This window comes from Paramacrobiotus metropolitanus, unplaced genomic scaffold (genome assembly GCF_019649055.1).
Source record: "Paramacrobiotus metropolitanus isolate TYO unplaced genomic scaffold, Prichtersi_v1.0 Parri_scaffold0000030, whole genome shotgun sequence".
NCBI classification, from domain to species: Eukaryota; Metazoa; Tardigrada; class Eutardigrada; order Parachela; family Macrobiotidae; genus Paramacrobiotus; species Paramacrobiotus metropolitanus.
This window is the reverse complement of record NW_026570250.1, coordinates 865,568-879,517: the sequence shown is the minus strand read 5'-3', so window position 1 is coordinate 879,517 and position 13,950 is coordinate 865,568. Positions and strand designations below refer to the sequence as shown.

Sequence of the window (13,950 nt, the reverse complement as noted above, 5' to 3'; positions counted from 1 at the left end):
AGGCAGGCGAAGCCGTGGATTTCCGATTTTGGAAGCTGGAGGTTATGGAAACCGTCACCCGTTGGTGCTTCCATGCAAGTGCTTTTGCGTATGCTCAAAAGAATACCGACAAGCTGACCAGTGGCCAATTTTGTCATAAAACTAGTTTTGTCATAAAATTAATGTAAGCTTACTGTGTAACTGTGACTAATTTTATATTTTCGTAAGACCTACAGCGATCACTTACACTCAGTCAATCGTACTCGTACATATAAACGATGAAGTGTGACAATCAAAACGTCTACGCGACAGGCCGCAAAGAATATTTTTGAATATTTACGTCGAAGCTATTCACCTGATTTTGTTAAATCAAATGAAATATTGTACGTGCGAATTACAATTCTGTGCTCCGGAATGCCAGACCAACCGCGCGCAGGCATATTTTCCATGGCTTTTGACATTTTTCTCACTGCATAAATTTATAGAAGAACATATGTTCGCAACTGCAGCTTGTCTAAAGCATTACTAATTTTATGGAAGAAAAGTTTTTATACTGCGAAAACATCGGACAGTTTTTGTTTTTCTGCAACTGTATACCTGATACCTGCATACCTTGCCAACGTACGAGTAAAGTGATACGCGTGCGGCGTGCACGATGCTGGATCGGTACAGTACTCGATTCACTGGTGAAACAAACGCTATTTTGCACACTCCCATGGCCAGTTCCTGTTTCCAGAGAGGCAGAGACTGGATTGATGACCTAGTTAAGTTTCGATTATCGTTTAACAATATTGAAATATAGATTCTCATATATTGCAGGTTCGCGTGTTATATTTTGTTGGAAACTTCGGACCAAACTGGACAAATCATAAGCCTATATTCGCTAATTCACGTATGGAGACAATACTCGTGTTGCTTGATCAAATGCATATTAATAGAGCTTATTGAGGTGCATGTATTTAAGCTCGGATTTTAAGGAAAACCAAGAGTTGGTTCACGAAGTGTTCTCTACAAATTTCCGTCGTTAGCATGGGACCGAAAGGATTTACTCTCCTCCACTTCGATCTAACAATAAAAACAAATTATCATCCACAATTTCAATGAGCTTTACGTAGATACAGTACTTTGGTGCAAAGCCAGATGTTAGTAACCAACAGTAACCAGGAATTTTGCCACTTCTTGAAGATTTTTCACTTTCCATTTTTAGCCATTAATGTCACAAGCCTGTAAAGGATGGAATCGTAAAGAAAGCAGGAACGCTGGAAATCGGAAATCGAAAGTCGAGCGTTTTCGTGGATCATGAATTTAAATGCAGTATTGTGCACATGTACAATACAGCTTGTCGCTGCATGATGCGTACGCAGGTGGATCGGTGTGTACCGGCTTTCTGTCCATGAAAATGGACTATAATACTGCATGTGCATACGGTCTGCAGTGGCGGTATGCAAGATCCGCCGGCGTCGTTCTGCATTGCTTTTGGTTGAGTTGTTCGTGCGAAGCTTTTGATATTTGTTTTTTTTATACTCGTACATAGTATAAAACATTGTTTCAGCATAAGGTTTTTTTATATTTTTCGAAAGGAGAGCGCTAATCAGCTTGCTTCATGGTATATTGGGCACTTGCGACTTAAATAATATGTAACGAACACACGCTATATATGCAAATTTTCGGAATAATCATGACCGCGGATTATGTGGATTGTGGAAGATATTCATCTTATTACTCTGGGGTAGGTAAAATACTGGAATGTTACGAAATCTGGCGTGTTACTTCTTGTACTTTTTCTGTAAAGATATGTCCGCGTTAGACTGGCCGTTTATATATATATTTATATTTACTCCGCGATCAGAAATGATGATCGACTCCTAACACACTCCTTCTCCTAATGTATAAAGATACTTATTTTATGCAACATAGCCATCTAATTTTTTGTTGAACAATTACTGGTTTGAGATATCTGATTTGTCCGCACATAAACTTGACCGCAGCTGCTTACCAGACTTCATCGCACTAAGCGTTATTGTATATTGACTGCAGTTGAGTGTTATGCAACAATTATAATTATGTAAGCGTAAATACCCCTGCTTGCAGCTGTAACCCTGCAATCATGACGTTCATGATTCTTGTGCTGCAGCTTCAGGCATTTTCGATCCAACTTGAAAAGCCGACATGTTATAACAAACGCACTTTAATGCGGAATTTCTTAGAAAGGTTGAGAAGTCCCCAGGAACGAACATACGGTATATTACGGTACACGCTCTACGACGTATGGACCTTCATTGTGGAAGACGAATTAAAACAATTAACCCGTTGTTCTTTTACCAAAATTTACATCTTATTAATTGCATACACTGTCTCCTCCTGCATAATTCTTTCACTAATCAAAATATCAATATTCCTTGTATATTCCGGCGTATTCACTGTTACGTTTTTTGCCTGATTTTTACGTTTATGAATCAATCTGCACAACAGCAGCCAAATGCTTGAACGTTTAATCGTGGCTATTAAAACTTGTGTCGGTACTGCCAAAAAAGCGCAACTCGTATTCATCAGTTATTGTCGAATACAATCGCATAGATGCAATGCCCGTGATTTCCACGGCAAACTTCACCGGTAACGGCGCTGCATAAGGGCTGCATGTAGAGTTGTTGTTTTTTTAGTTCCTTCTATATCGCACCGACAGCAGCCGGTTTGATAAGCCATTATGTCACTATTGCCAAATATGATTGCCCATACACAGAAGCCGATAAGTATGAAAATAACACTCGACGCATGGTTTTTTCGAACTTGTCATTAGCGGTCGGAAAAATGTTTATGGCACCGCGGCGGATAGAGCTCTAACAAGTAAACTGTACTGTACGTTGAGTGCGCTCGCATGTCATTAATGGAGTTCGTATTCCGGAGTCGTCAGACATAAACGGCAATGTTTTTAATTCACTTTACAGGTCAGCACATGGTTAAGCGTCATTGAAGTTAGCCGCTGCAGGTGTAAAAGTGAAATGTAGACTGCGGGACATCTACAGTATTCGCCATGTGTAGCCCAAAAAATCGAATTAGTGTCTTCGTGGATCTAATCGGATTTTTGGTATCGGCGGCTGTTGCCGCATTGATCGTGTCGTTTGCCACACCTTATTGGTACCGATCCGATCCCTTCCGGCCACCTATTTTTGTCCTCCCCTACAACACCTTGCCATTTGATTCGCTTGGACTATGGATGTTGTGTTACCGGAGCGGATATCCCAATAGCGATATATACAGAAGATATGACACTGAATGCCGGTCATTTTTTACATTCTTTCGGAACCAAATTAATTATCCGCGTAAGATTAATTCTCACCCATGTATCAGCCTGCATTTTGTATGGTTAACTTTTTTAGGCAATAGCCATCAAATAGTAGAAACATGGGCGCACCACTGCATATATGTACAGGTGTTTTTTATGCCGTACCACAAAATTTCGAAAGTGCGTGTATTTGTCCTCCACTTCTGCATTTAAAACTGCACAACTCAAGATACCACTAAAAAGCTTAACTCTCCGTACTGTTAACTTATATACATATACTTATGCTTTATATAAGTATTGTACTACCCAGAGCAGAACAAAGCATGAATTCGATTCGATTGACGGTGCGTATAATCATATAATGGTGTAATTTCGGTTGTTCTGCAGTGGAAAGTGCATAGTTTTACCAGACTTATTTTCAGTGCTTCAAGTAGTATAAAGTCTAAAATAAGTCAGTAATACTGCGGTTTTTACAAACTTGCATCAGCATTCACCGACACCGTGTGGTTGAACGGACTTTTTGTTCTAGCATTTTTTATGGCAACGCAAGCCCTCTACACAATTGGACTGGCAGTCTGTTTCATTGGTTTCATAATTCTGATTGTAACATTATTTGCGGGAGCCACTCGGAGATTTTTGTACGCCCTGGGAACGATTTTCCTTATTGGAGGTATGTAAAAAAATTCTATCTTATATTATTAAATGTTAGCTACCAAGTAAGGTAACAGACCTAGAGTGATCAATCGATCTAAGGGTGAGCAGTAATTAGGGAATACGATATACAGTTGTATAGCTGCACATAAAAATTATTATTTATTTAATTAATGCCGCAAAAAAAGATCACACAAATGCCGGAAGGGAATACTGACGAAAGGTGCCTATTTATGTAATTATAAGTAATAAACTACATGATTTGTTTTCAGTGCTCGTACTAATATGAGTATACCGCCTACACAGCTGCTTTGATGTACGGTAATGTTAACACAGAAGATAGATAATTAGCAACGGGGCCATCACTAATGAGGTGTGATTTCGGCTTCCTTTGTGTCATTTCGGTAGAACCGCGTGGCCACGTATACCATACACGTCAATGGGAAAAATGGTACCCTAGTTTAGATTTTGAACTGTATGTGGTTATTAGTTCAACTTTTCACGTTCATGAAGAGAAACCAATTGTGCAAAACTAAATTTTCTTCTGCACATGCTTTTTTATAAAAAATTAGGATAAACTGCTGAAGCACAGTGAGGTGTTCTTTGCGGCAATTCAATCGCTGATATGTGTCTGCAAAGGTGCGCATGCTTACTGTTATCTGTACTACTACGCAGTATGACGGGGCTTTGTACAGATAAGACTATAGTCAACCTCTTTTTTTGTCGAATGGAATTTTATTCAGATTGGCGATACTAATCTTTCACAGGGCTTCTATAAAATTTCACGTCAAGTTGTCGTATTCTGGTGTTAGCACTAACTGATGAGCTTTAGCTACATACATACTGTAATAGCTATATTTACTTATTATTGTGTCATTTCGTATATTTAAAGCAGATACATTTTTACTGCTGTTATTAATCAGGTCGACTACATTCTTATGCTGGAATCCGATCCTACACCTACTGTAGCATCTTTGCACGTGATGCTGTAGATGATGCTGTAGATGCTACAGCATCATGTGTCATGTCGCATGTCGAACTTCATGTATAACGTATAACAAGGTAATGTTAATAAAAATTTTATTATTTTATAAAATATATTATATAAAAATTCGTTGTTATGATAAGTAAGAAACACAGCGCGTAATTTTGGACCAACAAAGCATTGGTGGTCGCAAATCGCCCAGTCTTAAAATTTTCCTTCTTTCCCTTCGATTTTCTGAGTTTGCTATCTTATAAGAAATAAGTAAGAGAAACTGTTTATTTTATTATTCATATGCTAGTCAAACCACTCTGTTTTCTTTTAAATGCAATTGACTGGTTCAAGCTACATAATAACATTAACTCTAAATTTATCCTGAACCTTATGCCAGCCTTGCCAGGCTTTGAATGCCCTATGGATTCTGCATGGAAGTACACAGTTATTAAAAATTATGCAGTTCCGTGTCCAAAATCAATACATTTCACGGTGTTTTGGCAAACTTACGTGTATTATAATTATAAAAATATCATTCCGAGTAACCGATATAACGCGGATTCGCGTATAACTAGGGTAGACGTTCAACTGAAAGAAGTAACTTTCCGCACATTATTGTAAGCAGCTTATTTCATATAGGAACATTTTCTACAACATTAATAATTTGTATATTTTTTAATTTCGTTCAACTGTTGTGAGACGAATATCGAAAAAAATTATTATAGATTGTAATGTTCCGATTTAAGTCATTGAATCAACCCGTTTTCGTATGTACTGTGTAAATGGCAAGCAAGCCACTGTCCATCTGGTCCGCGATATGCGTTCTACCGAAATGACAAACGCTGAGCGCGCTACGCCTCACATACCCTCGGCTCGCCTGATGGCCCCGTTGCTAATTGTCAGAAAAGGTTTTGGACGGGCAAAGAAACAGCATTTTTGAAAGAAACGCTTCAGTGCACTGATTGATGAAAAATGCATCACAATGCTGACGTAGTAGAAGAGACAAATGTTACTCTTTTTGTCACTAACTAAAGTAAAATTGCAAATACCTGACTCATTATAAACAAAAGAAATACTTACTATATTTTACAATAGTGTCCCTTTTGGCGTTGGTTCCTAGTATCTGTAAGTAAATAAAAATCATAGCTTTATGACCATGAGCAGTACTATATAACTATTGTAACTCTACAGCAGAGTGTAAATCTAACGATTAATTCCGATATTGGTTTTGTTTGAAGCTCTAATAATCGCCGGATCGCTGATAATATTTGGAGCCACTGAATACGTGCTGTGGTCTAACAGGGATACCGAATGGATATTTGGGATTAATGCTTACTCGGATAATGAACTATACTGGTCATTTTGGCTCGCGGTGGCGGCAGATGGTTTGGTGTTTATTTGTGCCGTGTTTTATTTCATCGAAGCGCGGAGGGTGGAAAAACTGACTCCAGTCCGAAAACCAATTACTATTACAACTGTTTATTATCCGTCCGGCGAAGATTTTATTCCTTACACCGCCGTCTAAATTTGTTAAGTGTCTCAATCTTTTTTGAAATACGGTCCTGTTAAAACACGGCAGCGTACCTGTTGGAAAAGTCTAACGCTGCTTATTTGAACGATGTGCGCCCTGTCCGGCTAGAATTTGTTTTGACGAATTTATGGAGGTATCTGGTTTTAGCCATTTGTTACCACAAATTCGAATAATAATAATTATTGTGCGATACTGGATATCGTTGATGTCCTGCTCGATCTCAACTGTTCGGCTGTGTAATTATAAGACAACCATCTGACATGTAATAAAAGTGTGGAATTATAAAACTAATGTCGTCACAAAAGTTTTGACCATGGCGGCATGGGCTTATACTATATGATAATTTTAATTATTCTGAGTATTACGAACCATTGCAGAAATACGAGTAACTAACTGCAAATATCTGTATTTGCCTGTACATTTATATTTTCCAACCAGGAGACTATAAACAATACAGCACAACACGGGAAATGGGCGAGGTAGAGAGAAATTTCGCTCACAAAAACTGCAGGAAATAGCGTTAAACGGAGTATGAGCCTATTTGGCAGGTGATAACGCCGAATATCTTAAAAAGGAGTGCGGCATACAATTGGTACACAGTAAATGCCTGCGAACAGCAGTAAACACGCATTACGCCCATAGTTAAATGTCAGTAAATGTGTGCAATAATAAAATCAAAAATTTGGATTGAAAAAGTAGTTCAAAGTTTGTTTTTTGATAAATCTATTATTTAAAAATACTAATTAATTCGGAATATATACGGGAACTTATTATAATACTCTAGCTCGAAGGCATCGGTAGCGGTGGTGCATGGTCACCGAGACAAAACCGATAGACCAATACCCAGCGGCAAGCGACAAATCGCAATGATGATGAGGAATAAAAAGAAAACGAAACAAAACCGAAACTACATGAGCGACAGTCAAAACAGCGAAATTAACTGTAATGTTCTTTACTGATCAAAATTTGAACGGTTAATTAAGATTGATACCGAAATAAAATATGATACTGGTCACGATAGTGATGCAACACTCTCTGACCGAGATGATACCTGGATCATGCGTTTTCCCGATCACACATCCACACTTTACGACTGCAACACAAAAAGCTGGATTAGTCTAAATAATTTAGACCGTGCCTGTGGCACATGTTTAGTTGGGGAGAAAAATAATCGTGCATTATACGTGTTAATAGGGTTTACAGCAAGCTACAGAGTAAATACAGTACAAACATAGTAGAACTGCATATTCGACAGTGCGGTAACATTGAGGTATGGTCCTGTACACGTTTTTACAATATTATTCCCAGCACCCCATGTTAGCCAGGTGGGGTGGCTTCAGCAATCACCCCGCTTCACCTTTGCCAGGGTTATTATATGAAGTACACATGGCTCTTTTCGTTATTCAATCGATAAGTGTTGACTATTATTTTACATTCTAAAATATTATTTGTTATCTATGCATGAGGTTCAAACGATGGCAACATGCGGAGGCCAGTCAGAAATCAATGGTGTTCCGATACGCCTGATTATGGTAGTGTGCGTATAATAATGCTGAATCGTATAAAACAGCCGTTCGAAATGGAAGTGCAAGCTGGAAAACAATCAATTGATTCCCGTAGTAACACGGAGCCATATAAAGGAAACGTCAAGTTCGGTCACATACAGTACATAGTGGAGTTTTGTATGTCGATCCACCTTTCCATGGTTATTTGGATTAAGTAAGAGGTAAGTCGACTGTCGAGATGCAACTATAATATGTCGTCTATGGTGCTTTACTGCAATGTCACAATAACTTAAAATTGAATCCCGTGTCTGCATATGTATTTACGTACAGCGGTACAGGTATTATATGTTTCAACGACAATAATTATGTTGAAATGCAAACAAAGTAGCACCACGAGGTAGCACTGTAACACAATACAGTGTGGCAACCTCTGATTTGTGCATGTTCAAGCTAAAGTTTAACCGCACTTGATACCTTTGGACACATTCAGTTCACATTTGCCCTGGGATTGTTTGTTTGCCATATCATGGATGTTGAAAAGCCTAGGAGGCTGCTGGAGATGGAAAACAAATTGGAGTTATCTGATCCGTCATTACAGTCTGAAAACAAAGATGTACCGACTATTTACGGATGCCCGGATAATGAATTTAGTGCTGAAGCAGATGCTTCGTCGCTGTACAATGCCATGAAAGGACTGGGTACGGTAGCACAAAATTCAGTGATTAGTATGTACGTCATATTGTAATTACTGTAACCGCATAAACGATGACATTTTTTAATAAGATTATAATTTTTAATTTTTATAAGTTAAACTGACTTAAAAGTTAAGTTGATTTAATTTGTCCATATCAAAAACAATTAACATTCATACATTTCTACATAATATTCGTGCATTTGTCAAAGCAAATAAATGTTTATCAACTGATGATATTGAATTTGCTGTCCATACGACCACATTCGCTGATATTCTCATAAAATAAACAACCCTAAATGCAACATTCTCTAAAACATTAACCATAAGAGTACAACTACAATACAAACTGCAATATGCACAAAATCATATTAAGAATAAAAATGTTTGCCGAATTAAGGGCACTCATAGTCTTATTTCAGGTTACCAGAAGCATGACACTAGCTGGTCTCCGGGACGATAAATCAAGATTTTAGTTATTTCCGTTTTTCACACTTTTGCTGCACGCAAAAACGAAACTTTCCTCAATGAGGCTATAACGAAGCTACTATTTTAATGCGAGTACAAAGCACAATAAACAGGATCGACTGTATTGGTTATTCTAGCTATGAATAAGTGGAGTGCTTTCTGTAGGCAACATTTACATCTATAAAGACAGTTACTACTGTACGTTACTTTACGTTACGTACGTTACTTTTGCCTTCTATGTCTTTTGATTTTTTTGCTGGCTTTTATAAGCATGTGAAGAACTGCCAGTGACGTACTCGTTATTTATACACCTGCCGAGCCTGTACGATACTATTGTTCGCTAATACACCATAGGTACTTCAAGTGCAGTAATTAATTGTGCTTGATTATCTTCAACAGCGTCGGCGCGCAGTCATGCTTAAACATCCCTAACATCGGGAATTTTGTATTTACCAACAGTGCACGCACTAATCATACGTTTCACTTTGCAATGCATGCGACACAGTAAATGTCGATGAAAAGCATGAAAGGTTATGCAGGGATCACGAAAGCATTGCTGCTGTTGCAGGTACAAGAGAAAAAGCGATTATCGATCTGTTGACGCATCGCTCCAGTCAACAACGCCGAAATATTGCTGGAGCCTACAAAAAGCTCTACGGAAAGGTGCTTATTGTAACACATGCTTGAAATGTTTGATTGAATGTGTGAAGTACATAGTCACGCTTAATCTTGCGCTAATTATGCTACCATCAGGAACTAATAAATGCAATGAAAGGCGAGCTGAAGATTCTCATAAGCGGACATTTCGAGGATGTTCTTATCGCTCTCCTTAAACCACCGGAAGTTTATGACGCCGAACAAATTCACCATGCTATTCATGTACGTTTTACTTGCATTAAGTTGAGACGACCATCGTCTTTATCCAGATAGTTTCCATATGACGCAGTACTGATGAGCAAATAATAAACGCACTGAACGTTTTGCTGAACGTAGAATGTGATCAATTACATTGACACTTTTTGCTGTGCAGCTACCACTTACGGACGAAGACATGGTCATCAATATTGTCTGTACTCGAAACAATGTGGAGCTCAACGCAATCAAAAAGGCTTACACAAACCGTAAGTTGACCTTTATATATAAACATGTAGTATTGCACATTTGCTTGCGTAATTATGGCACTACAATTAACCACAAAACCGTTTGTTACAGTTTATGATAAGGATCTTGCTCTTGATATCTCTTCCCATGTCCATTCATCTACATTCTTTAAAAACTTGATAACCACAACTTTGGCGGTAAGCAAAATACCTAATTCCAGTACGATTTTCTTATAACAAATCCCAAAATAATGAGCCGATCCATATAAGTAACTTTTTTGCATTCACGGTGTTCGGCAGTCTTTTCAGCGAGAATGTTCTCGCTTTTAAACTTAAACAAGCCGATTATTGCGTCAAATTGCGTCAAACTAAAATTACGATTATACCTACGTCTCGAGTAATGTGAACGCGATTTACAGTACTAACTGAATTTTGAATATCACTGTGTTTCATGTTTTGTTGCGAGTTGCATATAGCTTTTGATGGCTAATCGGTATTATTACGCAGGCGCTGCACGGGTGAAACGGGCAAGCCTAATATAACATATGGCAGACGTAGTCTGTCTATATATTATATTAGTATAGGATCCAACGTGTAACTGAAAGGTTACTGAAAGGTCAGGATGATTCTGTCTGTTCTGAGCTTTTGCGTCTGTCTATCCTCTAACGGGGAAAAGATGGAAAGTAAAGGACACTAAAGGTTAGCCTTAATCCTGCCTGTTCAGCTGCCGATTCTCTGTCGGATTCCCATCCGAAGAGATGCTGTACATGTATCGCAAAGCTGAACTATATAGACTGTCGGTATTCCAACAGCAATCACACAATCGTAGGGCAGCAGGCTTGCATTCGTACTGTAATACGATAGTATCAGTGAATGACTCCATTCTATGTATCGGCGCTCAGAAAAAAACCGCTGAACTAGAACACTTAATTTCTCGTTTCCCAGGACAAGAATGTATGTCCAGGCTGAGCAGGAGAATATGAAATGAAAAGGAATGCAGGTCAAGAAAACGTTTTGCTGTGCATCAAAATAGTTCAGACATTCGCAAATTCTAGAAATTCCACGTTAGAACTGGACAACTCGTACGCAGAGTGGGAGATAACGCATTGTTCCGATTTGACTAGCTTAATGAAATTCAAATTTTCATTACGCACACCGAAATTCTCTTGCACGGCTGCAGTATTTTGGTTTTTTTCGCATTTATTCTTAATCAATCCACGCGCCTGCGTAAGGCTTCCGTAGGAAGCGTTCCGAAGGAGTTTTTTGTCAATTGTCATGAATAGGTACGAGTAAAGTAGGCACTGTGTTGCTGTTTCCTATCTAGCCGTGACCTCATGCATAGATTACTAGTATTAGACGTTATTTAGGACGCTTCGTAGTTCGTATAATTCACATATCACACTCTGTAGTGTGCACAATTGTACATGAGCATGCCAAAAGATAGCCAGCAATTCAAAAATTTCTGGATTTGTTAATTATACTGCGTGGTATCATATGCAGATTCAGCGTAAAAAAATATTTATTAGTACAGTAACTGTTATCCCACCTGGCTATATAGGCAAATCGTGATGATGATTTTGACTCCGAAGAAAACGATCTGGAACACGTGATGGTCGCGGTGGAGCAAGCCAAGGTCAGTATAAGGACTAGAGTCGATCCTCGTACCAGTCTACAGATACTTTGATCGTGCTACAAAACGAAATTTTTGAGGAAGATTATGATTGTTTGCTTGCATTCAAAGCTAAACTCTAGCGTTACAAACCCTAATTAATATATCCCAAGTTTTCTGCAAAATAAGGTTATATACGAAAAATTAAGCATAAATTTGAGACAGGAAGTGGAACACCCTACATACGTATTGCTGCACCTACTGCATATCCACATAGTACGATATAACAAATTAAGACCAAAAATGGTGACATATTTGTAGCTTACCATTAGCTTGGCGACAATAACGTTTATTGGAAACATAGATGTGTCCGATATTTTGCAGTGGGATGCGAGAGCCCTTTACGATGCGGGACCAAAACGCTGGGCATCTGACAGTACTTTTATTCCCTTATTCACCGGAAGAGGTCTAGTACACCTTCGCGTAGTTATTCAGGAATTGGAGAAACTCCTTGATATGCCTTTGGAGAAAGTTCTTGCCACGCATTTACATGGAGATGTAGAAAAATTTCTGGAAAGATTTGGTGAGCGGCGCGCGTGCAAAATAAAAACGAAGACCTTATAATACCCCACGATATCGATAATGATACATTTATTTACTAATAATGAAGTTCGCGTTGAACTTCACTTTATAGTGGTGTCCATACCATAGATGACAGCAGAACAATGCAGCCGGACGTCTGCACAAAAATCATGAACAGACGTAGAATATGCAATACAAAACCTGTTGATTATAACACCCATAACCATAATTTTTATTTTTGTAATTTTATGTTTTAGTCAAATTTGTCAAGAATAAGCACGCCTTTTTTGCGGAAATTTTATACAAATCCATGAAAGGACTGGGGACCGACAACAGAAAACTCATCCACACTATTGTTTCGCGATGCGAAAAGGACCTCGACAATATTAAACAGCAGTTTGAGGCGGCATATCGTAAAACACTGGAGTCATTTATTATTGTAAGTAGAAGATACAAAAAATTGCCAGCACACCCCAGCAGTGCTATCTGCACAGCTCATATCTATATTAATTAGGTATGTGAATAAGGTTACTAATTATGCGCCGATGCGGACAACCTTGTGAGGCAGTATCTGTACGCTATAATACAGCAAGATTATTACACGAAATAATTTGATATATTAATTATGAACTGTACAGTTACGATACTGTCAAATAGTAAATCGGATTCACATGATCAGATCAGTCTAGAAAAATGTATTGTTGTGTGCTTCGTAGGGTGACACGTCTGGATACTACAAGCAAATTTTGCTGGCACTTTCGGGCTATGTCTACCAACAAAGCGAGGAAGATATACCCGACCTTTCCGAAAGCGATTCGGAAGGTGACAACTGAAGCTGCATGCATATTGTTTATTACAATACTTTTTCTGCAAGTGGTCTTAGATTATTTTGCGCATTGAGGAATCAAAAATAGTTGGACCTAGTTGCAAGCGGCCTATTGCTGTCAGGTTTTTAGATTTGCAGATTGTTTGACGAGACCGCTGGCGCCTTTGCTAGTTTGGTTTGATGTGAAATACAGAAATAAATTCTTGTTTATAATGCAAGTAAAGTTTTTTGCAATAATATGGGTGATACTAACAGTTCTTCAACTGTATTTTGCGTATCAGCAGGAGGATTGTGTGTAAGCACAAAAATTTCTTATTGTTAATAGTTACACTTTATTTGCCGATTCCAAATTCAGTATGATTTTGAATACTAATTACTTGACGTTAAGCAATGTGCGTAATAATTGACATCAGAATACAATAATTAATATATAATAGTAATGTACTAATGTGCAAGTACCGATACGAGTACTACAGGCAGCTGACAATTTTCTCCGAACATGCAAAAACTCTTATCCATACGATTTTCCCACTATTTCCTGAGCTGTTTACGATTACTGACCGTTGGTCAACAAATTAGTCGCTCTGAACCGGTTTAACCGGACAGGAAGGTTATAAGCTGAAGTACAGGCTAAAAAGTAAAAGTCAAACTTTGATACCAAGAAACGGGAACCACGTAACGCGTAGCGTGTCGACGTCCGTGTCTCGAAGTTTCGTCATCGTTCGCAAATTTTGGTGAGCATAAATGCT

The 13,950-nt window shown here is 38.4% G+C and overlaps 2 protein-coding genes and 1 long non-coding RNA gene across 7 annotated transcripts; 2 read left to right on the top strand and 1 right to left on the bottom strand.

Annotated features, from left to right (window-relative positions):
• Positions 1–837: 837 nt before the first annotated feature.
• LOC129588538 (uncharacterized) lies at positions 838–7,984 on the bottom strand. The gene is made up of 5 exons (XR_008690489.1): positions 7,778–7,984; positions 7,472–7,513; positions 5,970–6,012; positions 1,104–1,203; positions 838–1,044 (listed from the first exon to the last, which is right to left on the bottom strand). It is a non-coding gene; the product is annotated as an uncharacterized LOC129588538 (long non-coding RNA).
• On the top strand, positions 1,428–6,672 carry LOC129588537 (uncharacterized). Of its 2 annotated transcripts, XM_055482806.1 has the most exons (4): positions 1,428–1,708; positions 2,925–3,299; positions 3,792–3,932; positions 6,128–6,672. In XM_055482806.1, the coding sequence occupies exons 2-4, from the start codon at positions 3,011–3,013 to the stop codon at positions 6,412–6,414; spliced, it is 717 nt and encodes a 238-aa protein (XP_055338781.1). In that variant the 5' UTR covers positions 1,428–1,708; positions 2,925–3,010; the 3' UTR covers positions 6,415–6,672. The 2 variants fall into 2 exon arrangements, with proteins under 2 accessions (XP_055338781.1, XP_055338780.1); XM_055482805.1 differs by lacking the exon at positions 1,428–1,708 and having other exon boundaries at positions 2,770–3,299.
• On the top strand, positions 7,736–13,376 carry LOC129588536 (annexin A13-like). Of its 4 annotated transcripts, none has more exons than XM_055482803.1 (10): positions 7,736–8,146; positions 8,472–8,623; positions 9,653–9,747; positions 9,838–9,963; positions 10,115–10,205; positions 10,297–10,382; positions 11,743–11,817; positions 12,178–12,376; positions 12,633–12,814; positions 13,092–13,376. In XM_055482803.1, exons 2-10 carry the CDS (start codon positions 8,485–8,487, stop codon positions 13,206–13,208), a joined length of 1,110 nt encoding a protein of 369 aa, XP_055338778.1. In that variant the 5' UTR covers positions 7,736–8,146; positions 8,472–8,484; the 3' UTR covers positions 13,209–13,376. The 4 variants fall into 4 exon arrangements, with proteins under 4 accessions (XP_055338778.1, XP_055338776.1, XP_055338777.1 ...); XM_055482801.1 differs by having other exon boundaries at positions 7,738–8,146; positions 8,416–8,623; XM_055482802.1 differs by having other exon boundaries at positions 7,738–8,146; positions 8,376–8,623.
• The last annotated feature ends 574 nt before the right edge of the window (positions 13,377–13,950 follow it).

What these genes read in the sequence shown, in the direction of transcription:
- LOC129588537 (XM_055482806.1), top strand. Translation starts at nt 3,011, where the DNA reads ATGTGTAGCCCAAAAAATCGAATTAGTGTCTTCGTGGATCTAATCGGA. An exon ending in GAACCAAATTAATTATCCGC is followed by an intron (nt 3,300 to 3,791) that starts GTAAGATTAATT and finishes TTTTTGTTCTAG; the next exon opens with CATTTTTTATGGCAACGCAA. An exon ending in AACGATTTTCCTTATTGGAG is followed by an intron (nt 3,933 to 6,127) that starts GTATGTAAAAAA and finishes TTTTGTTTGAAG; the next exon opens with CTCTAATAATCGCCGGATCG.
- LOC129588536 (XM_055482801.1), top strand. Translation starts at nt 8,452, where the DNA reads ATGGATGTTGAAAAGCCTAGGAGGCTGCTGGAGATGGAAAACAAATTG. An exon ending in ACAAAAAGCTCTACGGAAAG is followed by an intron (nt 9,748 to 9,837) that starts GTGCTTATTGTA and finishes TGCTACCATCAG; the next exon opens with GAACTAATAAATGCAATGAA. An exon ending in CACTGGAGTCATTTATTATT is followed by an intron (nt 12,815 to 13,091) that starts GTAAGTAGAAGA and finishes TGTGCTTCGTAG; the next exon opens with GGTGACACGTCTGGATACTA.